The 27,978-nt window shown below is 38.8% G+C and overlaps 1 protein-coding gene across 1 annotated transcript; it reads right to left on the bottom strand.

Annotated features, from left to right (window-relative positions):
• Positions 1-1,004: 1,004 nt before the first annotated feature.
• clu (clusterin) lies at positions 1,005-27,909 on the bottom strand. The gene is made up of 9 exons (XM_078399641.1): positions 27,753-27,909; positions 20,806-20,933; positions 15,550-15,698; positions 12,735-12,899; positions 8,165-8,552; positions 7,213-7,338; positions 5,129-5,349; positions 3,076-3,290; positions 1,005-1,183 (listed from the first exon to the last, which is right to left on the bottom strand). Exons 2-9 carry the CDS (start codon positions 20,879-20,881, stop codon positions 1,174-1,176), a joined length of 1,350 nt encoding a protein of 449 aa, XP_078255767.1. The 5' UTR covers positions 20,882-20,933; positions 27,753-27,909; the 3' UTR covers positions 1,005-1,173.
• Positions 27,910-27,978: the final 69 nt, after the last annotated feature.

Genomic DNA, 27,978 nt, shown 5'->3' with positions numbered 1-27,978 from the left:
GCGCTTTGGTCAATGTGGGTTGTTTTTAAATGTGCTATACAAATAAAATTGACTTGGCTTGATTAGGAAAATAGGGGCGGATTTAGCCCAAAATCAAATAAATGCTTCAGGATGGGATTGGTTTGGTTTAGGATATTTGTGGGGGCCGATTATCCATTATGGCAGTATCGTTGTGTTAATTGTTGGGATTCTGTTAATCTGTTATTGCTTCGGTCCATGTATATGCCAAATATTTGTCAATCGGCCACTTTAAAAGACTGATTGTAGCATAATCAAAGAGGGGAATGTAAGGGCTAACATTACGAATGCAGCAATGTGGGTTTCATTGCAGGAGTGTAAAAGCTCCAGCTCGGATTATTCCTGGGACATCCTGTTGTCAGCATGGAAGCGTGGTTTATGGCTGATCGTATCCTCTGATATCAGCAATTGGCCTCAAAGCTTTGAAGTGTTAAGAAGAACATCTTGCCATATGGACTGCCCTTTGTTCCCAAGAAAGAAGAGGTCACGACAGACACGGAGGTCCCGAAAGACACAAAGATTTATAGGGCATTGTAAACTTGCCATATAAGGCAGTGATGGAAAACTACTGGCACATGTATTTAGGGTATAAAAGGTGTGTAAATGTAAGCTTTCAGAGAGAGAGACTACACTAGCTTCCTGAGCATTTCTAAACGCTCCCCTGCCACTGAATGTTTCATTTTTTCCCCCCTAATCAGATGTGCAGCACTTTGGTCAACGTGGGTTGTTTTTAAATGTGCTATACAAATAAAATTGACTTGACTTGACTTGGGTGAGTAGAATAAAGAGGTTAAATGATTTTGGTTGTCTGACTATTCTGTTAATAGGCCACGGACTACAACATTATCACCTATGAGAGCTGATATCTGACACTATAGCCCTCCCTATAAAATTTAAGACTAGGGTCTTTGCACATTACCTTGCCTCCAAATACACCGTAAATCCTAAGTGAAGGAACTGTTTTAAAAATCAGCCACAATACTTGCTTCCAATAGCATTTATTTAATAGTTCATGTTAAGTGATTGCAGCAGTGCAGTATGCCAGTAACATTAGTGCAGAGGATTCTCAGCAGTTTTGTGCTATAAACCTATTTGCTACCCAGTAAGGTTTATGGAAGTAGTCTTCTAAGCAAGTAAAGCAAGAACTTGCTCCTTTCACGCTTCTCTGTAAAGCAAGGGAGAAGTTATTGGGATTTTCAAACCTTGCATTAAAGTGGTTATGTGCATAATTCAAATACTTACTGCAAACGCTGAACAAGCAACCACCACAGTTTCAATCTTCAAGTTAATTGTAGATTAAGGATTTTGTGGAGAAATGAGTCACAGACAATACTGCACCGTGAGCATTAATTATTGGTAAATTCAGTTATGTTAAGTACTTGGATATAGAAAGCTCCACACCCTTGAAGTCAACATACAAATCAAACCATATTTTGCAACACATAAAGTGAAATGTGGTATGTAAACGTATGTAATTTTGACACTAGTTAAATTGAAAGGTAGGGAGTGTAAAAATTGTGTTCCCCACCCGAGTGACAGAATTTGAGACCAAACCAAGCTGACTGTTGGTCCTCATTTTATTGAAGGCACAGAGAAGAGTGAAAACTTGGCATCTCCTGCTTTACAGCTCTTGTTAAGTGTATGTTTTTTTTTTTTAAAGTGAGCTGTGTTTGGAAAGCATTCCAGCAAAGTCTAGTGTCTCAGTGTCAATTCATGGGAGGGCAGTAGGATTAATAACATTTTGATCCCATACTAGTGACCTTTGGGAGAATAGCAATGATCCCTTTAAGGAGCTACATTGACTGCTCATTGTGTACTTGTACATTACCACAGAGACAATGTCAGTAATTAAAGTGTTTTTACAATCTTGTAGGCATTGCAGAATCCCAATAAAACAATTAAAATATTGGACATGGGAACTGATCACTTCAAATATGCAACTATTTGCTGGGCAAGTACTGGTTTGCTTGAAATTAAGCGTTGTGGGGCCTTTGAAAGGTTGGGAGTATTAAAGTATGCTTGGTGTACATGTGCCATAATTAAGGCAAATCTATACAATAACAGTCTTGATAGATAAAGTGCTTCACAGCAGTGCTATCAAAAGGGGTGGCCTGGTGGCGCAGCGGTAGAGGTGCTGCATTAGAGCTTGCAGGTTTGATCCTGACTACGGGTGCTGTCTGTACGTTCTTCCCATGACCATGTGGGTTGACATTTTCTCCAAGATCTTTGGTTTCCTCCCACACAAAGACTTACAGGTTTGTAGGTTATTTTATTCACAAAATGCTGGAGTAACTCAGCAGGTCAGGCAGCATCTCGGGAGAGAAGGAATGGGTGACGTTTCGGGTCGCGACCCTTCTTCAGACTGAAGAAGTCTGAAGAAGAGTCTCGACCCGAAACGTCACCCATTCCTTCTCTCCCGAGATGCTGCCTGACCTGCTGAGTTACTCCAGCATTTTGTGAATAAATCGATTTGTACCAGCATCTGCAGTTATTTTCTTATACTACAGGTTTGTAGGTTAATTGGCTTGGTAAATGTAAAAATTGTCCCCAGTGTGTAGGATAGTGTTAATATGCAGGGATCGTCAGTTGGTGTGGGCGAAGGGCCTGTATCCCAAAACTAAAACTAAGCACTTGACGCAAAGGAGAAATTGATGCTGATAACCATTGTCTGGGCAAAAAGATGGATTAAATAAAATGAGAGAGAGAGAGATGGGGGGAAGTGTTTAGGAATAGAGTTACAGAGTTCAGGATCTTGCCACCTGAAGGAAAAGTTGGACAATGATGGACTAATTACATTCAGGATAATCGGAGAGATATTGAAGGAGTAAAAATACCCTGGAGTTGTAAAGCTGGAATATTCAGGAACAACTCCTTGGATTTGAATGATGAGTTTTATGTACTCTTTTCAAGCCCATAGAAGACTGAATTCGAAGCAAGTTAGGATATATGCAGCAGGCTTGGATCTCAAATATATAAAGAGTGAGGGAATATGAATTGTTAGTTCTAGAGGTAAAGAGTGCAAATAAGTGCTTCAGTAAAGAAAAATTTGATGCTCACATGGTTTCCAGCTGATTAGTTGGTAAGTCTTCTAAAATCTTCTTCTCATTGTAAAGGTCCAATGCTTTCTGTGACAGCATTTCTGAGAGCTCTGCATCATCCCAGTTGAAGTCTCCAGGGATGGCAAAAGTAAATGGGGGTGAATCAAATATCTGGACAGTGACATTGGTCTCAGGAATGCTGGATGTACTGTTGTTATCAGATTTTGACATTATCTGCATAAGAAAAAAATAACACATTTTCTCTTCAGCTGTACACAATTGGTTTAAAATATAGCCTTCTGACTAAGAGCTGCCAGGAATATTATTGTTATCATGCATTTCCTGTAGTAATCAGGATAGTCATACAGCACAGAAACAGGCCCTTCGGCCCAACTTGCCATGCCGACCAAGATGCCCCATCTACACTAGTCCCACCTGCCCGCGTTTGGCCCATATCCCATTAAACCTTTCCTATGCATGTATCTGTCCAAGTGTCTTTTAAATGCTGTTATAATTTCTGTCTTGACTACGTCCTCTGGCAGCTTGTTTCATATACCCACCACCCTCAGGGTGTGGAAAAAAACTGCCCCTGAGGTTCAGTGTTAAAGTGGGAGGAAACTCTTTTGGCCGCCTGAAGGCAGTCCCTAAGACAGGCTTTGCACGTCAGCCGAGCTATACAGTATCAGAATGTTTTGGTTTTTAAAAAAAATGCTAGTCAGCACACCAGCTAGTCATTATCTGTACATATTGGAAATAAAAATTGTCAGCTCATAATTCCTACTATAATTCAGCCTCTCTAATAGAAATCATCTGTTGCATATAGGTTAGCAAAAAAAGTAAACCAACAAGTCTGCTGCAATGTTCAGCATTTACAAATTCAAAGGTGTAACAAATCTGCATCGTAGAGTTTTACAACAAAAGTGGGAGAACAGGAATAAGCAAAGAAGGGCTGCAATAAGCAGATAAGATGAAGTCCTGAAGCAACTGATGAGTAAATTACTATTTTGTTGAGGAGGATGTTGGAGATCTAGAGTTCAGCATGGTTGCAGTTGAATGCCCCGAGCAGAAAAAATACACATGCAGCTGACACTTGCATAGGTGCTGTCATTGACAGTGCAGATGGTTATCAAAAATTGCACAGGATCTTGATCAGTTGAGCTAATAGGCAGAGGAGTAGGTAATGGAGTTTAATGTAGGTAAGTGAGAGATGCGGCATTTTGGTAAGTCAAACCAGGATGAATGGTAGGGGAATGTTTAGTGTTGTGGATCAGAGGGATGTAGGGTTACAGGTACATACTTACCTGAAAGTGGTGACACTAGTAGATAGGGTGTTAAAGGAGATTTTTGGTACATTGGATTTCAGACAGGTTATTGAGTATAGAAGTTAGGGACATATTGCAGTTGTAGAAGACATTGTCAGGTCACATTTGGAATATTTGTTCAGTTTTGGTCACCCTGCTCTGTGAAGGACATCATTAAGTTGGAAAGAGTGCAAAGAAGATTTGCGAGGATGTTGACAGGACTTGAGAGCCTGAGCTATAGGGAGATTGGGCAAACTAGGCCCTTATTATTTTGAATGCAGGAGGCTAAAGGGTGATCTTATGGAGGTGTATAAAATCATGAAGGGAATTGATCGGGTGAATGCAGAGTATTTTATCCAGGGTAGGGGGAAAAAAGAACCCGAGGATATTAAGTTTAAGGTGAGACTTGGAAGGATTTAAGAAACCCAAGAGGCAACTTTTTCACACAAAGGGTAGTGGGTATATGAAACGAGCTGTACCTTGGTTGGCAAGGACGAGTTTGGTCAAAGAGCAGATTTCCATGCTGTATGACTATGATTGGATTTAACCGGTATGCTCCAATCAATCCTTACGAAGAGTTTGCTGTGGTACCACATATGAATTATAGAATAGATTGCATGTGCTGATATTTGGAATAGTTCAAACTCTTCCCAAAAATGGTATGTATTCTGTTATTGCATAAATATTTAAAATGTTACACAAATTAATTCTCCTAGCATACAACCACGTCCACATGACAAACCCCCACCATGTGTCAATGTCCAAACTTACTGCTTTAATTTTGAAAAATCCATCTGGGCCTTTTGTATAATTTGCCAACTTAGACACCCATCCAAATTGTTTGTTAAGAGATTCCAACTCCTTTGTTTTATTTTCCATGTACTCTTGAAAATCTTCCATTAGATTATCATATTTCCTTGCAAAATTCTCTGCCATTGAGAGGGATTCTTCAAATGACTTTCGTAATGGTTTATGATTGGCATCAAAACACTCTGGAAAAGAGAAAATCAATCATAGAAATATCCAAAATTGTTAAACCAGTGTCCGGTTTGTTATCAACAGGTTCACGATTGTTCAGAATGTTATATTTGTAAGTGTCCAATTGAGAAACATTATTAGCAAGATATAGGATGTCTCTCGGTATAATCGTGAAAGGGAAAATAATGGTGTATGACCACAGGCAAAGTTTGTTGTGGAATGGCAATTTACACCAATTTGTTAAATAATTTACTAGTTTCCAACATTAGCTACTTCAAGTGGGTAAGTTAGCAACTGCCCTCTGCAATTCATTGCATGTTGAATTAATGCAAATTATTAACATAATTTTATTTTATGTCAGCTTCATTTATATTGATTTCACCAATTAGACTTTATCCTCCAAATCATTTCATCCATCAATACAATCCCCCTAGTACCTTGTCCTTCCAGCTTTCATTTAATCGCGTCTATACTATTTGCTTGTGTAGGTAGGAACTGCAGATGCTCTTATACACTGAAAATAGACACAATATGCTGGAGTAACTTAGCGGGACAGGCAGCATCTCTAGAGAAGGAATGGGTGACATCACCTCTCTCCAGAGTTGTCCCGCTAAGTTACTCCAGCATTTTGTGTCAATCTTCGGTATACTATTTGCTTACATTAAATTCTAGTTCCATTCTTCTCTTTGGTTCCAATACATCAATATTTTCCAGGTATGCTTGTACTCAAAATCCTTTTAACAAGAATTACCTTTTTTTCACAACCGATTTAATTACGTTTGTGCAGAGTTTTTGTCATCATACAAAAACTGGGGTGCCATGGTGACGCAGCGGTAGAGTTGCTGCCTTAGAGCGCCAGAGGACCAGGTTCAATCCTGACTATTTGTGCTGTCTGTACGGAGTTTGTACGTTCTCCCTGTGACCACGTGGGTTCTCTCCGGGAGCTCCAGTTTCCTCCCACATTCGAAAGACATACATGTTTATAAGTTAATTGCCTTCAGTAAGAATTGCAAATTGTCCCTAGTGTGTAGCATAGTGCTAGTGCATGGGGATCACTGGTCGGCATAGACTCGGTGGGCCAAAGGGCCTGTTTCCGTGCTGTATCTCTAAACTAAAGAAAATGTTTATGTGAGCATATACGGAATTTGCATTCATAATTGTAATGTTTTCACATTATTAATGTTCATTAGTTGAGGAATAAGCATTCGCCTGGACACTAGTTCAAGTTATCTGTTTCTATCTCACAAGAGCAGAGATGGTTTGTGACTCAGATGAATGATAGAGTCAGAGTCATACAGCGTGGAAACAGGCCCTTCGGCTCAACTTGCCCACACCGGCCAACATGTCCCATCTACCATCTACCTGCATTTGGCCATATTCCTTTAAACCCGTCCTATTCATGTACCTGTCTAAATGTTTCTTAAACATTGTGATGGCACCTGCCTCAACTACCTCCTAGCAGCTCGTTCCATACACCTACAACTGTTTGTGTGAAAAAGTTACCCCTCTGATTCTTAAAATCTTTCCCCTCCTCGCCTCCAATAATTTAACATTACTCTTTGGGGACTTTATGCACAACTGTGCAAGGTTAGGGAAATCTCTGACATCTTCATATAATTATTTTGTGAAATAGCATTTTGTGAAATAAATACCTTCGATTTGTACCAGCATCTGCAGTTATTTTCTTACACTCTTCATATAATTAAGTTCACTTACTTTAATGTATTTGCTGCTTTAACAGTTGAGACGGTTTGTAGACTTCCCCTAACTATCGATTATGTTCAAATAAGATCTTAATCTTCCTACAAAACGGCCCCTTTTTTACAATAGATTTGTGCGCATCCTTTCTCAATGTTTGTCTGAATGTATTAATTTACCCAACGACATAAGCTCCTTGCATTTTTCACATTGGTTGGAAAGCTTCATGCAGCCAGATGAGTTCCGACGAATTTCATGACAAATGAGTTGATCCTGTCCATCTGGTGATGTCACATTTTGTTCCTCTATTAAAATAAATGAAAAGAATAATTTAAAAACAAACATTGTGGACCAATTCAGAGAATGGATAGCTTGGAAAAATATCATTCTACCAATGTATCTTCTCTGGAGTTTATGATCACAAACATCTTCCCCCAGGGTGTGGATGAGTGATAGAATCAGAGGGTAGTGTCCACAATTGGAATGTGAGGTGTGTAAAATAGGATTTGTCTGAATCCAGTGGGTACTTTGCAGTCGTCATTGACCAGAGGGCCAAATCTCCGATTCTAAAACATTACCTTGCATTTATAACAAAAGTTTATTTTCCAATTGTATGTTCACCCTGCACATTCATTGCAGTTTTTCAATCTTGTATCTCAGTTCATCTCTTCATTAATTTTAATTAACTTTGAGAGGTCAAACAATATGTTATGTCTAATGAGAAAGAGACCAATCCAAAAAATAAGTGTAACTATTACATCTCTCCCCACCCCCAAACACTCAGTGCAGACAATCCAAGGGTTTTGGTTAATTACGAATGTTGTTTATCATTTCAGCAACTGAATCTGATAGTGGAATAGAAACTGAACGATAAACTGTGCAGCACTTCACAGGCAGTTCTTCATACAGCCCAGTCTTCTGCAAGCCAAACGCCCAAGCTTAGCCAGGACAAATGCCCCCTTTTCAATACTGTCCGACAACTATTTGTCACCTTTCCAATTTTTAAATCTGAATGTTCTTATATTTTTCTGGTGATTGGCCAAAGATTGCTGCAGGCAAATTTAAAGGTTATGGTTTTTATAAAACATCTGTTTAAAATAGAGTAAAACGGTACCAATGATTATTGCTTACCTTCCTCAGGAAATGGTTCTTTATTTAATTCGGGATCATGCACGATTTTATGGAATCTGTCAAACATCCTCTGAGTCATGTCGAAGAAAGAGGAAAGCATTCCATGACCATCAAAGACGTTGGGTCTAAACTGGGGAAAGGAGTAATCTGGAAACAAGGAAAAATGCTTTGGGAAAATTCCAATGCTGTCGAAGGGACTACTCGGCATTCTATCCATTGTTTCAAAGACCTTTATACTCTCTTTGAACAGTTCATCCATATCTTCATACCGTCTCTCAACATGTTCAAATTGTTCACCCAGTTCGTCATTCTTTTCAATCAGCGAGTCCAGTTTATCACCATTAACCCAAACAGAAACTGCTGGTGTATCATTAAGGAATTTTTCAACCTGTTTGGGAGAAATTAATTGACGATCAGATTCTATAGATGTTTTATAGCAGTTCTTTCCCAGTCTACTTTTCATTCCAAATAAGTTGCACTGATAAACAAAAACACAAAAGGTATTTATGTTCACTTATATCAGCATGACAAATTTCAATTAATCCGTATAAGAATTGCAACCAAAACATTCTTTGTCCTTCCTCTGATGCATCTCTGCATGTCCTTATGATCTTGGAGCACTTCCTGGCAGCAGCAACACAAGTAGATAAGAGTGGTAAAGAAGGCATATGGTATGCTCACCTTCATTGGTCTGGGGACATGAAAGTCAGGAGGTCACGGTAAAAGACAGTAGGACATTGGTTAAGCTGCATTTGAAGTATTGTGTGTAGTTCTGTTCACCCCATTACAGGAAGGATGCAGAGGAGGTTTACCACAATGCAACCTGGATTAAGAGGGCTTTAGCTATACGCAGAGGTTGGATAAACGTGGAATGTTATAGGTCAAGGGAGACCCGATGGAACTATATCAATTTATGAGAGGCATAGGTGCAATAGACAGCCAGGGTCGAAATGTCAAAGAGTAGAGAGAATCGTTTTAAGGTGAAAGGGACAAAGTTTCAAAGATGTGTGGAAAAGAAAAACTGGAACATGCTGCCAAGGGTGTGGAGGAGGCAGGTGTGATAATAACCTTTAGGGTAGGCACAGGGAAATGTAGGGAATAGAGGGATGTGGATCATGAGTAGGCAGAAGAGATTAGTTTAACTTGGCATCATGTTTGCCATGGATATTGTGGGCCAAAGAGCCTGTCCCTATGCTATTACTTTTGCATGTTCTGTGGTCAAAGCTGCATGGAGCAAGAATACTGATTTGCCTGCCGAGAACAATAGTCAGTGGCAAACATTGAAAAAGCGTGAAGCTCCTAATGAAGCAATGCATGAATTATTGAGGATTTCCACAAACCTTTTCACCTCCCATGATTGGATGGTCTACTTGGCTAGTGGGGCAGCAGTAACCCAGGGATAAGGATAGGAAAATTAAATTGAAATCTAAAAAGTCCCAAAATACTGAAAATACCACACAGCATCTGTAGAGATGGAGTGTTAACATTTCATGTCACAAAAAGGTTCTCGTGAGCCTGACACATTATACTGGGTGCTCTCAGGTGATGTTGCCTGACCTACTGAGTCAGGCAATAATTAGAGTGTTTGCTCTAATTATTGGATGAAATAGTCAGGATTATTGCTTTTTGAGTAACAGTAACTAATTTGGTTAGTGTTCTTCCAACCTGATCACCTGCCTCCAAATACGTTAGTGGTTTACTTCCAGTTTACTTCTTAGAGCACTGGGAGTCAAACAGCCATTGTAGGACTGAAGGGAAAGTGAAACTCTACATAGATTGCAAACTTTATTTTATAAAGTAAGGGTGTTAATCAGCTGTGATGTTAAGAATAACTTATTTTGTCATGATAAATATTGACCAGGAACTCTTGTGATGCTTGGGTCATTGCCATCTCCATCAGTAAGGACAGAGGACCAAACATTCTCCACGATAATTCATAAGTGCCCCAAAAAACTGCATTCTCAACACTTCACCGTACTCTCTGTATTCTCATGGCTGTGCAACCAAATTCTGTTTACAAGTTGCAAATTACTTCACCATAGTGGGCCAGATGTAACAATGACAAGACAGAGCACAGAAAGGAAATAGATCGCTTAGTAAAATGGTGTCAAGTCAATAACCTCACCCTCAATGTCAGCAAACCAAAGGGACTGGTCATTAACTTCAGGAAACGGCGTGAAGTACATGCCCCTGTGTTGAAGTTGAGATGGTTGAGGGTTTCATTTTCCCAGGCATTTTCAAGCACACTTCTGCTTCCTCAGAAGAAAGTAAATTTGGTATGCCTCCAATGACTCTTACCAATTATTTTTTTTTTAAAACAGATGCATCATTGAAAGCCTCTTATCCAGGTACACCAGAGCTTGGTATGGCAATTGTTTTGTCCAAAATGACAAGAAATTGCAAAGAATTGTGTTTATCATGCCCCCCACTCAAATCAACGCCATCTACATTTCACGCTGCCTCAGGAAAGCAGCTAACATAATCAAAGGGAACTCACATTTCCTCTTTCTCCTTTCCTGTCAGGCAACGGATACAAAACCTTGAATGCACGTATCACCAAATTCAGGAACAGCTTCTTGAATAGACCTCTCATGGGCCTAGGATAATTTCTAATCTTCGTCGTTGCTGCCCTTGCACTTTTATTCTCTGTGGCTGTAACACTATTTTCTGCACTGTCTCTTCTTTTACATTTGGTTGTAAATTTGGTTGTTTTTTTTCCCCCATTGTATCTCGGTAAAGATGATAGTAATAAATTAAAACTTTTCTATTAACAATACAAGTGGGGGTGTCTCTGAAGTTATGTATATATATAGACAATAGGTGCAGGAGTAGGCCATTCGGCCCTTCGAGCCAGCACCACCATTCAATGTGATCATGGCTGATCATTCTCAATCTGTAAAACTGAATAAGATATTAAGTGATTCAGATTTATCAAATGATTAACTGCGGTTGATCTGGATAGGCATTTAGTAAGAACAATAAGTGAGGAATTGTTTAAACTATCTCAAAAGTCCAAGCCCAGCAGGACTGATGTATTTTTCAGTTTTACACATGCCAACAGTTTTGACCTTTGTAAATCTGGTGCAGCTAAGCTTTCTAAAAAATAGTGTGGGGAATGAGTACAAAAGTTTTACTTCAGCACTGTCAAGATTAAACAATAACATAGGCAAAAGGGTTAGTACAGAAATTAGCTTATTTTCAAATTATAAGAGTGAGTGACTGTGCAGTTTGTCATTTATGCATTCGAAGTGAGAACAGCAACTAGTAGTATTAAAGTGAATATTTATTTGGATTTTAAAAAATTCAAATCATGAGAGTCGTCAATTCATCATGTTCTCAAGAGACCTTCACAATATTACAAGCTATGAGCTCTCAATTTGTGACATTTCTCTGCTTTTTATTACAAATGTTCAGTTCTATTAGATGCAGGCTGATGCTGTCAATGCCCCAAAACAGGATATTTGCAGGAATGCTCGGATTCTGTTTAAATCTATGGGATGTAGCAAAAGCCACCCAAAATTGTGCACAATAAGTTCCACTGGCCATATATTTAGCAGATTTTAATATTCAATTTTTATTTCTCCCTTCATAAAATTGTATTCTTGCCTTCAGAATGTAGTTTATATTATATAGAAAGAGCAGAATGAAGAGGAAAAGCTCAAGAGTGTTGGTCTCTTTCAACTGCATAAATGCTCCCATTTCTCATAGTACACTGTAATAATCAGTATTACCTTTGATAGAACAACTGTTCAAAGCCAGCTAAACAGTGAGGAAGGTAGAAAGGCTAGAGAATGATATTGATCACCTAGTAAAATGGCAGAGCAATGATAGAGCTCAAGGGAACATTAAGAAACAAAGGAATGTTGGTGTATACGCCTAAACAATCCTGAAAATGGCAGAACAGGTGGCGGAGGCATAAAGTTGCTTGCCTTCGTTAGCAGGGACCTGGAGTGGCTCTTTCATTGGTACACATTCACAAAACATTGGTTGGCCAGGCCAATTTTGCTCGCCACACTAATGGAAGGACATAATTACACTAAGAGGGAGTGCAGAAGAGATTCACATGGATGAACTATTCCATCCCAAGCACGAGGAGAGAGTGGAGAGACTGGGCTAGTTTTTCATGGTACCATAGCAGTGGCGGCTGTGACAGCACCTGGCAGTGCTATACAGAATTTAGGCAGATAGCAAGAATTATTTCCCATGGTAGAGGTATCTAATTCCAAAGGGCATGGATTTAAGATGAATAATAGTTTAGAGTGTATCCAAGGATGAAATGTTCTAATTTAAAGGCCAATTGCACTCTGGAACACTCTTTGAGAAAATGATGAAGACAGATACTCTGGCAGCATTCAAACAGAGTCTGGATTCGCAACTGAATCAGCACTACATACAAGTACACACCAAATGCTGGTAAATGGGATTGGTATAGGTTCGTTTTTAGTGGTCAGCATAGATACAACGTGCCAAAGCGCCTTTTTCTGTATGGCATATCTCTTAATAATGTTAAACATCTTAGTACACTTTCTAAGTAATAAGACACTTGAAAGGTTTCTTACATATTACTTACTTCTTTTTCAACCATACTGAAGCCTCTTCTGCAAACTCTAGAGTAGAACTGTGTGCAAGTTTGCTTCAAGCATGGCTTGCATTCTTCCCAGAGGTTCTCTTTATTTTGACATTGCTCAACTTCATTCAGCTTTTTCTGAGCATCTTTGGCAGCTGTAAGTGCCTCCTGATTAACAGTAAAAAGAAAAACTTGTTTACTTTGCCACTGTATAGTTCACACATGGTTAAGTTCAAACACAATTGTCCCGTCTTCATCCATGAAATAGATGTTGTAATACCCATTTGTGATAGTTTAGTCATTCAACACACTCGCCTCATTTCACTCAAAATATACTTGTTATGTATATTCGGTGCACTTTCAGAGTACTGCTTTAATATCCCCAAACCATCTTTTTAACTGGTATTAGAACTCAAATAATAACTCATTCTTTAATAGTCAGCATGACACTATATTTTCATTTTTTAAACAGTTCAGGATGTCTTGGAATAATTTTAAGCATGATCTTTATAAACTTAAAATATGAAGGAATGTTTTAATTTCCAGTTTAATCTAACAATTTAGGCAAAGTCAAATGGGAGAAGGGACAATGAATCTAATTAAATACTTGGTTCAGTATATCCTTTGGTGGGAAATAACTGAATGAGCACAAGGAGGTTTAGGTTTATTATTGTCACATGTACCATGGTACAGGAAGCACTAGAAACAGAAGCTGAAGTGGGCTAATTGGCCCCACTTGCCTCTTCCCTCAATTAATAGGATTAGGGCTGATCTTTTACCCGAATGTCACTTTCCTGCATTAACCCTACATTTCTCAGTACCCTCAGTATCCAAGAACCTATTGAAAGGTGACTAATGGATACATTCAGAATCTAAGCTACCACAGCCCTACTGGGTAGACACTGTACCATCCAAGTGAAGAAATCTACCTTTCCATCTCAGTTCTGAACAGCCAACTCCTAGTTCTGAGACTGTGTGCCAGTTCTAGATGTCTAGTCTGAGCAACATCAGTTGTTCTACCCTGTCAACTGTGTCTCTTTTTAAACTCCTCTTTCTCCAGACCACTTGCACTCTGCATTGTGCAGCAAGTCGGGTTTAAGAAGGGATGCAAAATGAACACAAGTTAAACATAAGATGTGTAAGAAGGAGCTGCAGATGTTGGTTTAAGCCGAAGATTGACACAAAAAGCTGGAGTAACTCAGCAGGTCAAGCAGCATCACTGGAGAAAATAGGTGACATTTCGGGCCAAGACCCTTCTTCAGACAGAGTCAGGGGAAAGGGAAACGAGTGACGCAAGATCTTAGGTTTTTCCTCAAAAGCCTTGTGTTTCTCACGCCTGTGCTGGGGGAAACAGCAGACACACTATGTCTGACCAGAGGGAAGTCTTTTTCTACACCTAGTTTATTAGTGTCATATTATCATTCCTGCTCAGTGATCCAGATGACAGAAAGCATCTGCTATCAGATTAAGCTTGAAACTGAAGTGCTAAGGCCTGGATCAAACAAGTGATCACCTGGAATTACATCCCCAACACCTTCCACGACTTATGTTTTCAATTGCCCACCAAATACATGTAGATAAATTGCCCTCAACTCAATTTAACTGAGGCAGGAATGTAGAGCGACAACACTCAGTTTGCCACTTCTGTTGGTGGAGTAGAGGGGTGGAATAGAATTGGAAGCATTTAAAAGGTAAAGATTAGAAGAAAAATCAACAGCTGGGTCAGCAAATTCTTTCCACAATCTTGGAGACGGGAGACAAAGTTAGCAGACTGATGTGGTGCAATATCATGCTACTTCACAACACCACAATTATAGGGAGGTGACAAAGAAATTAAAGGTAATCGCTTGGAGCTTGATCAGATTACTTTCATAGTAAATTGTTTAATAGTTCATAAGCCACAGACGACAGAGGCAATGTTAATGAAACAGTTGAAACTTTAAGAGGGCAGCACTGTGGTGCAGCGGTAAAATTGCTGCCTGTCAATGCCAGAGACCAGAGTTCGATCCCGACTACAGTTGCTTGTCTGTACGGAGTTTGGACATTCTTCCAGTGAACATCAGCTTCAGTAATTAAGAATGTGAGAACTCTATTTTAAGTTAAAAATGATAGTAATGTTAAGAATGCCAATAGACTTAATGGCACCACCTTTGTCCTTCAATTAGATAGATGCAGCTTTTGGTTAGATTGCAAAATCGTGAATAATTTGGCAATGACGTTTTGGCTGAAAATGTCTGTGCTACTTGTAAGGGCATAATAATACAATTAAAAATGAGTGCATGGTGTAATCATTAGCACATTAATAAATAGATTTGAGTAAATTTGCCTTTTAATGTACCCATTTTGAAAGACAGTGTCTTCTGAATGCATTGCTTGTTATAATTTTGAACACGATGGAAACCGTAATCCTTTTTTAGCAGACACAACTTTCAATAAGTCATGTCAAATGTCAAGTTATGCAACTGGAAATAAAATGGCAAATCATAATTTGGGCATGTCCAAGACTTTAAACAACACTTCACAAAACAAGAGGAAGTGAGATTGAGAAAGTAAATTCCTTTGTTTACTGCCAGAACTACAAAAGACAATGGAAAGCAAGGCTAAAATAATAATAATAATATATTCCTTTATTCGTCCCACACCGGGAGATTAGCTCAAGATCCAAGAGTTCAGGGTTATCAATCTGAGATACCGAAAGCCATGAGAAAAAAAGTATGACCATAATTATGTTTTCAAAGGCTGTATTATTGTTGTGATGCAAAATTTGTTTTTACTGTACAAATGTTCCAAATTGAACCAGTAGAACATGTAATCATACCTCTTTTCGCTTATTGGTTTGTTCCAAATTTTGTAGAAACATTTGGTGTTCTCTGTCATTTTTATCTGCGAGAGATTTCATAACTTTTGCTCCATTGATAGCAGCATCGATTTGTTTATTTAGATATTTTTGTCCATCAGTTGAAAGCTCTAGAATGTACAACACATCAACTTCAGTTATTACATAACCTTTATTTCAGACTGCAATTATTCAAGCAATTAATTTTTCATCCCAACACTTTCAATGTTCCAATGAATTCTCCATGTTCTGCTCATTTACTTAAACATAATGTCACTCTGAGACCGCACCTGGAGTACTGTGTGCAGTTTTGGTCTCCAAATTTGAGGAAGGATATTCTTGCTATTGAGGGCGTGCAGCGTAGGTTTACTAGGTTAATTCCCGGAATGAAGGGACTATCGTATGTTGAAAGACTGGAGCGACTAGGCTTGTATACACTGGAAGTTAGAAGGATGAGAGGGGATCTTATCGAAACGTATAAGATTATTAAGGGGTTGGACACGTTAGAGGCAGGAAACATGTTCCCAATGTTGGGGGAGTCCAGAACCAGGGGCCACAGTTTAAGAATAAGGGGTAGGCCATTTAGAACAGAGATGAGGAAAAACTTTTTCAGTCAGAGAGTTGTAAATCTGTGGAATTCTCTGCCTCAGAAGGCAGTGAAGGCCAATTCTCTGTATCCATTCAAGAGAGAGCTAGATGGAGCTCTTAAGAATAGCGGAATCAGGGGGTATCGGGAGAAGGCAGGAACGGGGTACTGATTGAGAATGATCAGCCATGATCACATTGAATGGCGGTGCTGGCTCGAAGGGCTGAATGGCCTACTCCTGCACCTATTGTCTATTGTCTGATATATATTCCATTTCCTAACCGATGTGTGGCCACTAATACCTTGCCTCAAAGTAGCTTTTCTTCATAAGATAGACACAAAAAGCTGAAGTAACTCAGCAGGTCAGCCAACATCACTTGAGAAAAGGAATAGGTGATGTTTCGGGCTGAGTCACTTCTTCAGACTAAGAGTTAGGGGAAAGGGAAACAAGAGATATAGACGATGACCTAGAGAGATATAGAACAAATGAATGAAAGATATGCAAAAAGATGATAAAGGAAACAGGCCACTCATTGTTAGCTGTGCCCTCGATGAATACGAGTTGCAGACAGCGAGACTCAACAAGATGGCTTTGAAGTTAGTTCAATGACTTGGTTGGGGAGGGGACAGAGAGAAAATGGATGCAAGGGTTACTTGGAGAAATCAATAGTCATACTGCTGGGTTGTAAGTATTTGTTATGCTACACTTCATACAAGTGAACAATTCAATCAGGAACGTATTGGGCTAATCCAAACTAAACTTATCACTAATCATCCACAAATGGACATTTCCAGTTGACATGGGCAACAATAAAGGAACATATCGTCTCAGTCTAATCATAAACCAAATTCAAACGACTTCTCTGCCATGTCTTACAAATGTGACACATGTCGGAATCAAATTTTGGATTTGTTTAGTTCAATTGAAACTCATAGAAAGTTCTAGGTTAGAAAAACAACCATTTATTTCACATCACGTGATATGTTGAAAATGGAGTTGTCTATTCCAACAATCAGTGTCTACACCAGATGGATGAAGCAAGGTGAAACCCCAGTAATGGAAATGTTGTGGAAACCATAGGTCCAAAACTACTAGTTGCATCCAAATATGCTATACAGAATGAATTATTATAATTAGGACTTTAATTTTCAGTTTTAACCAATAAATTCAATACCAAAGTCTGACTTGAAAATTTCACCCATCAATAAAACTTTGTTTGCAATAAATGACAACCATGCAGAATTTGCTTTCAGAATCAGTTTTTCAAAATCTGACTAAACCATTGACCAGTGCACAAATCCCATTTGTCACCTGGATGTGTTAATAAGTGTCCTTATGGTGGTATAAAAAACACCAAAGTGTAAAAAAACTGGCCGTAAGAAAAGACATGTGTCTTTATGAAAAGCCAAACATTTTGCTAAAGGAATTAAAGAAAGGAAAGCCTGAACTTGTCAATGGATATCAAATTACATGTTTAAAAATCCAGTCTCTATTTCAGGAAAATGCAGATGTCATTAATTCAAACTAAAGTCATTAGCTTGGGCAAAGGTGCAATTGGACACCAAGCTAAATCGTGTATCGACACAATAGTGAGCTATTCTACAAGATCCCATGCAACTGGAATTCTGCCACATACACAGTGGCTTTACTGCCAGAAGTTTGTGAAAATGATTTACAATGCAGAGTAACAAAAGTTATTCATCCCAACAAAAGCCTTGAAACAAAATGACCTAGCTGTAAGTATCTGCCTACATGCTGACAACTCAAACGAAACTGGAAGGAAATCTGCAATGGTCAACAAAATTGCACTTTGCAATCACTAGCAATATTGCTTGTCTGGTAAGGTTGTCAACACAATTGTGCTTAAATGCTGAATGTCCTTGCCTCTCTTGACTAAAGTATTTATATATATATATATATATATATATATATATATATATCAGCCAAAACATTATGTCCACCTGCCTAATATGCTGTTGGTCTTCCATGTGCAGCCCCATACGCAGCAGGGTGCGATGCACTGTGTATTGTGACACATTCCTCCCATGACCACTATTAAAATTTTCTGTGACTTGTGCCACAGTAGACCTTCTGTCGGTTCAGACCAGACAGGATAGCCTTCGTTGCCCTCGTGCATTGGTGAGCCTTGGGGATCCAACACCCTGTTACCGGTTTGTGGTTTGTCCCTCCTCGGACCACTGTCAGTAGGTACTCACCACTGCTGACCGGGAGCACCCCACAGCCCTTGCCGTTTCAGAGATGCTCTGACCCAGTCGTCTGGCCATAACAATTTGGTCCTTGTCAGAGTCGCTCAGGTCTTTACTCCTGCCCATTTCTCCTGCATCCAACACATCAACTTCAAGAACTGACTATTCACTTGCTGCCTAATATATCCCACTCCTTGACACATGCCTTGGTAACAAGATAATCAGTGTTATTCATTTAGCTTGTCAGTGGTCAGAATATTTTGGGTGATCGGTGTATATGTATATATTACTAAAAATCTCATCTTGTATACATGTTCCCGAAATACAGCCAAAACGGTACACGGAAGTGCAACAACTTGAGGGGCACCTTACTCACCATTCGCCTGCGGTGTGCAGTATCAAGTTTCGTTCAAATTGGTGCGCTATTGTGCACCGTTTTGGCTGCTTTCTGCCCAACGAATTGTTCAAGCATTTTTTATTGCAACATGCGCCTTAATTTAGTTCAACAAAGAAACTGACAAGTTACTAAAGAACCTTTAGTAACAACGGGAACCCAACGGGTCATCTAGTAATAATTAAAATTAATGATTTTGCTAAACACCAAATTAAAAATAGCAAATAAATTGAACCAATAGTCCAAATTTAAAAAAATCATGTCCACATTTTAACATAAATATTTTTTGAAATGAATTCAATTTGAACATGACATAATAATTACTAGCTGCTTCCATCATCTCTCAAGGGAACCCACTCGGAGACTCTCTCAGATTTGATAGTCATTTTCCTTCCACGTCCTCTGCTTCTTCGATTCTATATAACTTGAGACAACTCTTCATTATATAATCCTTTTTAAATTCTGAAACATTAATTATATCTGCATTCAACATTCTCTTTACCATTGGGAACATTTCCAGTTTGTTTAATGTCTCCTCATATCACGGGTTGGATAATGGAAAAAATATATATCTCAGAGCAGGTTTAGAGAATTGGAAACTGGAGAGGGCCACGAGAGGGTAGAAGGTCCAAAGGGTTAATTTAAAAAGCCAAGAAACCAAGGCAGCACAAAATAGCACTGGTAGACGAGATTAAGGAAAATCTCAAGCTCTTTACTATTGTTTTATGGTCGAGGGTAACCGGGGAAACAATACGACCCAATAGAGACCAAAGTGAAAATAGAAAAGGATCTAGGCGAGACTATAAAATGAATATTTCACAAAAGAGAAGGACATTTCAGTAGGAGAAATCAGGCAGTAGGACGGTGGAATTGTAGAACTAGTTACCATTGAAAAGGAGATTAGATGTCCTGTATTAGAATACAGTAGCCTTAAAAGGTGGGTACATCCCAATGGCCAGATGAGATATATCTCAGGCTGATACGAGAGGCAAGGAAGGAGACGGCAAGGCTCTGACAAATAGCTGGCAATGAACATAGTACTTTGAGGGTCCCAGGTGGGATAGCCAGTAGTATGGATACGGTGGGCCAAGAGACCCATAGCTCTCGTGTATCCTTTTGATAGTTGCAATATATGCAATGTCACCAGCAGTATAAGTGCATATATGCGGTCACACTAATAACTTAAAGGGACTGTCCTAGTTCATTCTTTTGACTTAATATTTAGCTCTTAGTGTATCCTAGAACACTATGTTTTTCAAAAATCTTTTTCATTTCACAATTTGGCTGGTGATGTTTCTCCATGATTTGATTAATTGCAACATGCTTGACTCTGCATGTTAAATTTGACACATGACGTGAGCAGAGCGAGTCAGTCCCACTTTGTGTCCAAGTACCTGAGCTCCACCCGTAAATAGAGAAGGGCAGGCAACATTGGCTGCTATGTGCATATTGATTATTGCCAAGAAAAAGATGAAAACAAATCATTCTGGCCAAATGTTACACCAAAAAATTAAGAGTATTTTGGTAATGGTTGGAACTTGGAAATGAAACTACATGCATTGCAAGAGAACACTTAATTGAACTCAGCACAGTACTCCAGGGATGTAAAGGTGCAGTTTGTTGTGCAGCATACTTTTTGTTTTAACTTTTCGATAAAGCAGGACGACAATTGGCTTTGCCTTGGATTTACAGTCAACTGAGAAGTGATAGCACCCTCTGCTGACTTTACAAAATGGAAAAGCTGCCAATAAACATCTAGCAATGTCTGAGCTGGGACCTTCCACTGTTCTGACATTTATTTCATTATCAAGGACAGTCTGAGGTACATGAGGTGCTCAGAAACAGTCATGCCATCAAACAGTATGAATAGCCAGTCACATTGAGAAAACAGAGGGAAAGCCATGGGCAAAAGCTTGGTTTAAGCCACCATTTTAAAAAGTTCAACAGAGCAAAATAAAGAGTGGGACATGCACAATATGAACCAGGAGGGGGTTTGGTAGTAAACAAAGTACTAGAGAGTTTAACCATGAGCATCTTAAACACCACTCACCTTTGAGTTTCTCCGGTGGATGTTGTTGCAAACTTTCACTCACAGCAAGCAGGACAACTACCCAAAAGGTTAACATGATGTCTTCTGTTCTTTTCTCTTGATTTGAATGTGGATTAGCAAATTGCTGTCTGAACGACAAGGAAATAAATGTTGATTGGATTAGAATGTTATCAAACCAGAGAGAATGTGTAATCCATCAATTATGTCAATTGAAGAAGCAGTCTACAAAAAAGGAACCGATTTTAATATGTCTTGTTACCTCAATTCACTCAGGAGATGTAAACATGTTTCAAGATGTAAACCAGTTATCTTACTAATTGTGTTTCAAAAATACAAAAACAATCTTGGAGAAAGAGCAATTTCAGTAGAGTCAGCCATTTCAAGTTTTAGACATTGGGAAAATGAAAATCTAGGATTGAAGATATGTTCCTGTTTTTTCCATGGTGGTATTGATAAGATAGGAAGATGATCCTTTACAAGTCATGAGGCCTTCAAGGTTGGAGGGAGGGGTGGAGCAGAATCACATTAGGCAAGTCATGAGACCTTCAAGGTTGGAAGGAGGGGTGGAGCGGAATCACATTTGGTAAAATTGTGCCTCAGGAGGTCCTGCGTTGGATGAGCTACCCACATATTAGGATCATAGAAAGAGTCAAGGGGAAATAGCACATTTTAAAAAAAGTTGAAAAGTTAAGACTGAAAGATTTGCAAAGCCACCACCATTATTTGTTTACAATAGACAATAGATGCAGGAGTAGGCCATTGGGCCCTTCGAGCCAGCACCACCATTCAATGTGATCATGGCTGATCATTCTCAATCAGTACCCCGTTCCTGCCTTCTCCCCATACCCCCTGACTCCGCTATCCTTAAGAGCTCTATCTAGCTCTCTCTTGAATGCATTCAGAGAATTGGCCTCCACTGCCTTCTGAGGCAGTGAATTCCACAGATTTACAACTCTCTGACTGAAAAAGTTTTTCCTCATCTCCGTTCTAAATGGCCTACCCCTTATTCTTAAACTGTGGCCCCTGGTTCTGGACTCCCCCAACATTGGGAACATATTTCCTGCCTCTAAATAGGTGCAGGTTAGGGATATAAACTGCAGAGAGATGAAGGAGCACAAGATTGGAGAAGGGTCCGTGGCAGACCACCCAAAGGGACAGTAGTCAAATTCAAATTCAGAACTAAGAAATGGATGAACATTTTAGCACCAGAGAATCCACAGAGAAATTATGGCTCATTCAAGGTTAGATTCCAGATGACGAGTTTATCAGTTGAGAAATTAAGAAAGGTGGTAAAGAGAGAACAAGTTAGGTAAACAACGATGCCTTGTAAGCACATTGTGTTACCAAGGGACGGAGTAAATCATTTTGCCCAGATTAAAAAGGGTACAATCATAAGGCCAACACACTTTACAGAACTCCAACGTACGGGTTAACAATTAATGGGGAAATATTTGTTCGCCATTTCTTTTTAGAACAAGTCTCTCGTAGTCATTACCTGCAATTTGCAAATATTTAATGCATGTTTGTGACAGAATGCTACTGGCATCATTTTGAAATCTGCATCTCCTTCCCCCCCCCATTTAGGATTTTTTTGTTTGCCTGCTGTGCTTGATACTCCACAAAAGAAACATTCCATTTATTTGTAGCACAGAACCATTATGGAGACCTAATTATAGATATTTTTGCAATAAACTGAATACATTACTGCAGAATTTTTAATAAATCCTAAAGACCTCTGAATGCACCCAACTAGGCTAAACACTGGATATACTGAAAATTATAATTCCATTCTCAAACATTATTTTGCTTCTAAGGGACTAAAATGATGACATTTGAACATTTAGGATAGCCATGAACAATTAAAGCTCGTATTTTTGAGGACAAGCACTGATGTGATTGCCAAACTGAATGGCTGGTTTCTCTTTATAATAGTCCCTAACCTGCATAAGGACACGTGAAGTAGAAGCAGGAGTAGGCCATTCATACTCTCATCCCTGCACTTCCCTTAAATAAGATCTTGGCTGTTTGCATACTTCAATGCTACTTTCCTGCACTAATGCCATTTGCATTGATTCTCTTATTATCCAATATATAGATTTTTCTTTCCTGAATATTTTCAGGTAACCGAGTCTACACAGACATGAGACACTGAGTAGTGTATCCCAAAGATTCTCTATCCAGGGTGAACAAACCTCTTCTCATCCCAGTCCTGAATGATTGGCACCTTATTTTTGAGTCTGTTAACCTTGGCTCTAGACACCTCAATCAAGGGAAACATCATCCCTACATCTATCCTATCAAACCCTGCAATAATTTTTGTATGTTTCAATGAGATCACCTCCTGAAGGCGTCAATGCTCCTGCATTAAGATCCTTGGATCAGTTTCCCTTCCCCATTATAAAAAGAGAAACACTCAGAGAGTTGGCAGCATCTGTGGAAAGAGAAAGGGTCACCAATTCAAGTCAGAGATCTTCTGTCAAAACTAGGAGAAAGAGAAAACAATTTAGCTTTGAGATGTGGAGAATCTGGGAAAGGAATAGACACGATAAAGGAAATATCTCTGACAGGGCAAGACCACAGTTGCATGCTTTGTACTCTCATTTTCTTCAAAGGGCAGGCATGGCTTCAAGCTAGTCTGATCCAAATTTGGATGCACTTAAATAGACTTCTAGATACGAAGAGTAAATAATGGTCAACAAGAATCAACATATTTGTAAACTATTGGTCCAAATACACGAATCATAAAAGGCTCAATCTTTGCTATCTCTAAATTACTTCAATAAACTTATTTTCCCACCAGACCTTTGATATTCACAAGCATTTTGAAAGGCATTCCTTAATGCCATTTGGTTTTTGAACAGTGTTAATACCACTATTTCAAAACCTCTTGACTCCTGACCTACTGCACGTCTACTTGCAGCAGGCTGTGGGTGGAAAGAAGCTTTTGTTAAATCCACAGACTTGGATCGTTGATCTAGAGAAATAAATTCAAATCTCAGAAACAAGGAAGTTAATTCAAGTAATTAAATACATCTGGAAGACTTCGAAATATCAGACATAAAACATTGCATTTTCAAAAGAACCGATCAGGTCTACAGATCTTTATTAAGCAAGGAAACCAGATATTTTCAATTGATATGATCTATATGTAACAAGAATCTGTTCATTCTCACATCATTTCTCAGTTCTGGGGCAATTAGGAATGATAATAAATGTTGACATTGGTAATGTCTACACAATGCAGACAAATAAAAAGGTCATCAAGAAAATCGCATAACTGCAAGTACTTGGATTTTAATCCAACAAAATTAGACCCATGAATCATTCACAAATGAAGTATTGTTGTGATCTGCTGGAGAATGCTTTAAACAGCTGAATACCAAAATGCAAATTTTCAATAGCAACAGAAGAAAAGGTTCCTTGGTGTAATTAAGATTGTATTCACTGAAAATATCTGTTGGCTGTGATGATGGTTAAACCCTCAACTCCAGTTTTCTTATCCCATTTACAAATCGTCAGTGGCCAAGTTAATAGAAAATAATCAGTCAGGCATTGGAAATATTTACCCGATAATTGAAATAATTTTTAAAAATCATTTAGGCATTTATTGAACAAGTACCATTGCTCAAAAATGTATACTTTAATTTCTCCATTTTATTATGAATATACTAAGGAATGCAAATGATTAAAATTTAAATTAGCAATTTTAAGCACCTTAGCCACGAGCAGCTGAACAAGAAACAGCTGAACAAGCTGAACAAGGTACCATAAGCTGTTCTGAAGTTGCCATTCCAGTAAATTACTGTGATGTTAGCTGAAAGTATGCAGCACTGAAGTAATTATTTATTCATTTCAAGACGAGCATGTTTCTGGCAGGGCCATCTTCTATTCCCCTCCTTAACTATCCTTGAGAAGGACGAATGACCTTTCAAAATAGTAAAGTTGGGTAGGGACTTCCAGGATTTGGTAATGTTGAAGGACCAGGGATAATATTCTCAACTGCAAATATTGTGTTAATTGTGTTACCAGTAAGTGGTGGTATTCCTATTCATCCACTGCCATTGTCCTTGTGGCTAGAGGTTGTACTGCCATTGTCCTTGTGGCTAGAGGTTGTACTGCCATTGTCCTTGTGGCTAGAGGTTGTACTGCCATTGTCCTTGTGGCTAGAGGTTGTACTGCCATTGTCCTTGTGGCGAGAGGTTGTACTGCCATTGTCCTTGTGGCTAGAGGTTGTACTGCCATTGTCCTTGTGGCGAGAGGTTGTGCTTCACATTGTCCTTGTTGATAGAGGCTGTTTTTTTTTGGCAGTGCTATCAGAGCAGACGAGGCAATTAATTGCAGTAAAATTATCCAAGCTCCTCCCATTATTTGCAATTCAAGGCAAAGGGGAATCATGATCTGATCCTCAGAACCAGAGATCTTTTTCTTAACGCTCTTACAAAGACTTAGTACGCACAACTTCAACTTAATAGTTGTAATTGTTCTGAACACATCTGGATTTATTGTTAATCTATATGGGGGATGTGCAGTGCCTCTTTGCTTTCAGTTTTAGCTCAACAGTAGCATTTTTGCAACCGAGATGCAATGTTTCCATGCAAACCATAACCCAAGTTGTGGCTTGCATCTTGTCCAGTACTGTGATATTGTTAAAGACTTCATCCTTCAGTTGAAATCATACATCAAAGTTATACCTAATCTTTCAGGTGAATGCAAAAGATCGGATATCAAAATATTTAGGCTCTTAATAAATTGCCATTTTCAAGACTTTGTTTACTTGAATACACTTTTTTCTTCATTTTGGTAAAAATTGAGATACCCAGAGGTCATGAAATAGTCTCCGTGACCGCAGTGAAGATATTTTCATTTTATTAAAAATGTATCACCAATTCATGCACCGTAAATCAATTTTAACATTGGACATACTTGGGATCACTGCAAACTTAGCTTTTCTTTTTAACACCCAAAACAAGCAGATATTACGTTTGTAGAAATAAGTCGTATTAACAAACTGGTGCAAGATATCTGAAAGATATAAAACGATGCTTCCCAATCAAACATTGCATGAGAAATTGAGCCTTTTACATGTAGTTCTGCCAAACTCAAATATTATTATTATTATTTTAGTTATCCAATGTCTCCTTCTACATTACTGTATATTCAAACAAAGTTATTTGTGATCGCATCTAGTCATCTGAAAAAGGTGGGCGATTCCACTTTGTACATACCGTAACAAATTATTCTTTTGATTAAAATGGTATGATCGCAAAATTAAAATTAAAAATACTGAACCATGTTGTATACAAAGATGTCTGGCAGCATATAATCTTACTCTTTAACTCTGTGAATGTTTCCGATTTAGATCTGCATCTCTGGGCGGTTCATGACATAGTTCAAAAACATACGATTAAAGCAAGAAGATGACTTCAAGTCATATTTTCCAGAATTAAAACACATTAATTTGAAAACAAAATGTTTCTGTTATATGTGCATTAATCTAATGAATATGGTCCATCAAAGTTCAGGTCATTTGTGGCGACAAGCACGTAACTCTTGGTCTAAAAAAATCCCCACGGTGCAGTCAGATTGCGGCAGCTTGGAACATGCGACTGCAGTTTTGGACGTGTGCCAACGAGCCTGACAAAAGTCTACTTCAAATAACAATGACAATGCAAGGAACACTAAGCTTTGGTATCTACAACATCGCCTTTCTTATATATAAAACATAATAAACCGAATATCTCGCAATTTCTTATTTCTTTCCTATTTGGCTCCTCTTCCAAGTCTGGACAAGAGGGGGCAGCAATCTGCTTCAGCTCGGCAAGTAGCGAGAGCAAGTCCATGCAACTTATCCCCGTCTCCCCTGCGTAACTCACGTGTGCTCTCTTCCCTTGACAATGGAAATGCTCAATGCTGCCTCATATCCATTATATGCATCATTTGCAAACAACCAGCTACTGAAAAAAAATGATGGTAACCCCATGGAACCACAACCAGTTCGGTGCTCCCACACTCTCTCCTGTCCACTACACTACTTTTTTTTAATAGGGAATTTGTTTATTATATCCCTCAGTTTAACTAACTGGACAATTCGTTTGTGTGATTAAGGGTGGATCCAAACTATTTAAAATTGCAACTATCAAGCAGTTTTGGGAGGGGAGATTAATTATGTATAGCTGCCTAAAGTGCGTCATTTCACAAACAGATTTTAAACAACATTGAGAATGCTTCATACAACACAAAAATGATGAATCTACAATCTGATCATTTCCAGGCTTCAGTTTTTATTAAATTATTTTATCAAAATGGGTAAGGATTTAACCACTACTTAACACCCCATTACCACCATTCCCTCATGTGATTTACAAACGCACTAAATAATAACACCCAAGTGATCATATTAATTATATGGTAGAACTGGTAGGAATTCCCCCAATACCTTCACACTACGAATAATGTATCTTTGCAGCATCAGCATCCCTACCTCCTAAGGTCAGACTTTTCAACTCTCCCTCACGTTCTGAACCTCAGGTGTGAGCCGAGCAAGGAAATAAAATATTGGCAGAAAAGAAGAATTGTTTACGTTAGACAAGATTACAAACACCGGGCTCTTGTTTTCATAAGAACGTGCAACAAAACTAAGAACAGTTTGCTCCACCTGCAATTCATTCAATATAAAAAAAACTTATCTTGTTCAATGCATGTTTATAAATGCCAATATTGTTTGGCTTAGCCTTTGGATTATTCCTTTTATATTCATATTATGTTCCTTTCACGCATTCCTTTTTTATATTTTGAAGCATCACATTCCCAAATCAAACCATTCAATTATAATAAAGATCCGAGTCTATTCTAAATAACATTTACGCAGCAGCAGCAGCAGCAGCAGCCCTCTCTTGAATCATGAGCGATCATTTCCCACAGCTCCTCTTTCTTGCGTTCGTTCATACCTTGTACACAGTAGCCGGCTTCCTTTCCTGCCCCGCTGATCTCCGCCTCGCCAGCTATACTGGGGCCTTTTTATGCTGGGACTCAAGGTTACATTTAAATTACTGTTGAGTCACCAAATACGCAATGTTGAACAGCTTTCTGGGTCTTTCTGGAAAAGTCGAGATGGACTGTGTCTTTTCCCAACCAATGCACACACAGGCAGCCACTGGCGCTGCAGATGCCGCC

The sequence above is a fragment of the Rhinoraja longicauda genome, chromosome 5 (genome assembly GCF_053455715.1).
Source record: "Rhinoraja longicauda isolate Sanriku21f chromosome 5, sRhiLon1.1, whole genome shotgun sequence".
Taxonomy (NCBI): Eukaryota; Metazoa; Chordata; class Chondrichthyes; order Rajiformes; family Arhynchobatidae; genus Rhinoraja; species Rhinoraja longicauda.
The sequence above is the reverse complement of the archived record's forward strand: the minus strand, read 5'-3'. Positions and strand labels throughout refer to the sequence as shown.

Excerpts from the sequence above, each read along its gene's own strand:
- clu (XM_078399641.1), bottom strand. The coding sequence starts at position 20,881 with ATGTTAACCTTTTGGGTAGTTGTCCTGCTTGCTGTGAGTGAAAGTTTG. Across the intron at positions 15,699-20,805 it reads TCCACCGGAGAAACTCAAAG|AGCTTTCAACTGATGGACAA; the intron begins GTGAGTGGTGTT and ends TGTACATTCTAG. Across the intron at positions 7,339-8,164 it reads AGAACCATTTCCTGAGGAAG|AGGAACAAAATGTGACATCA; the intron begins GTAAGCAATAAT and ends TTATTTTAATAG.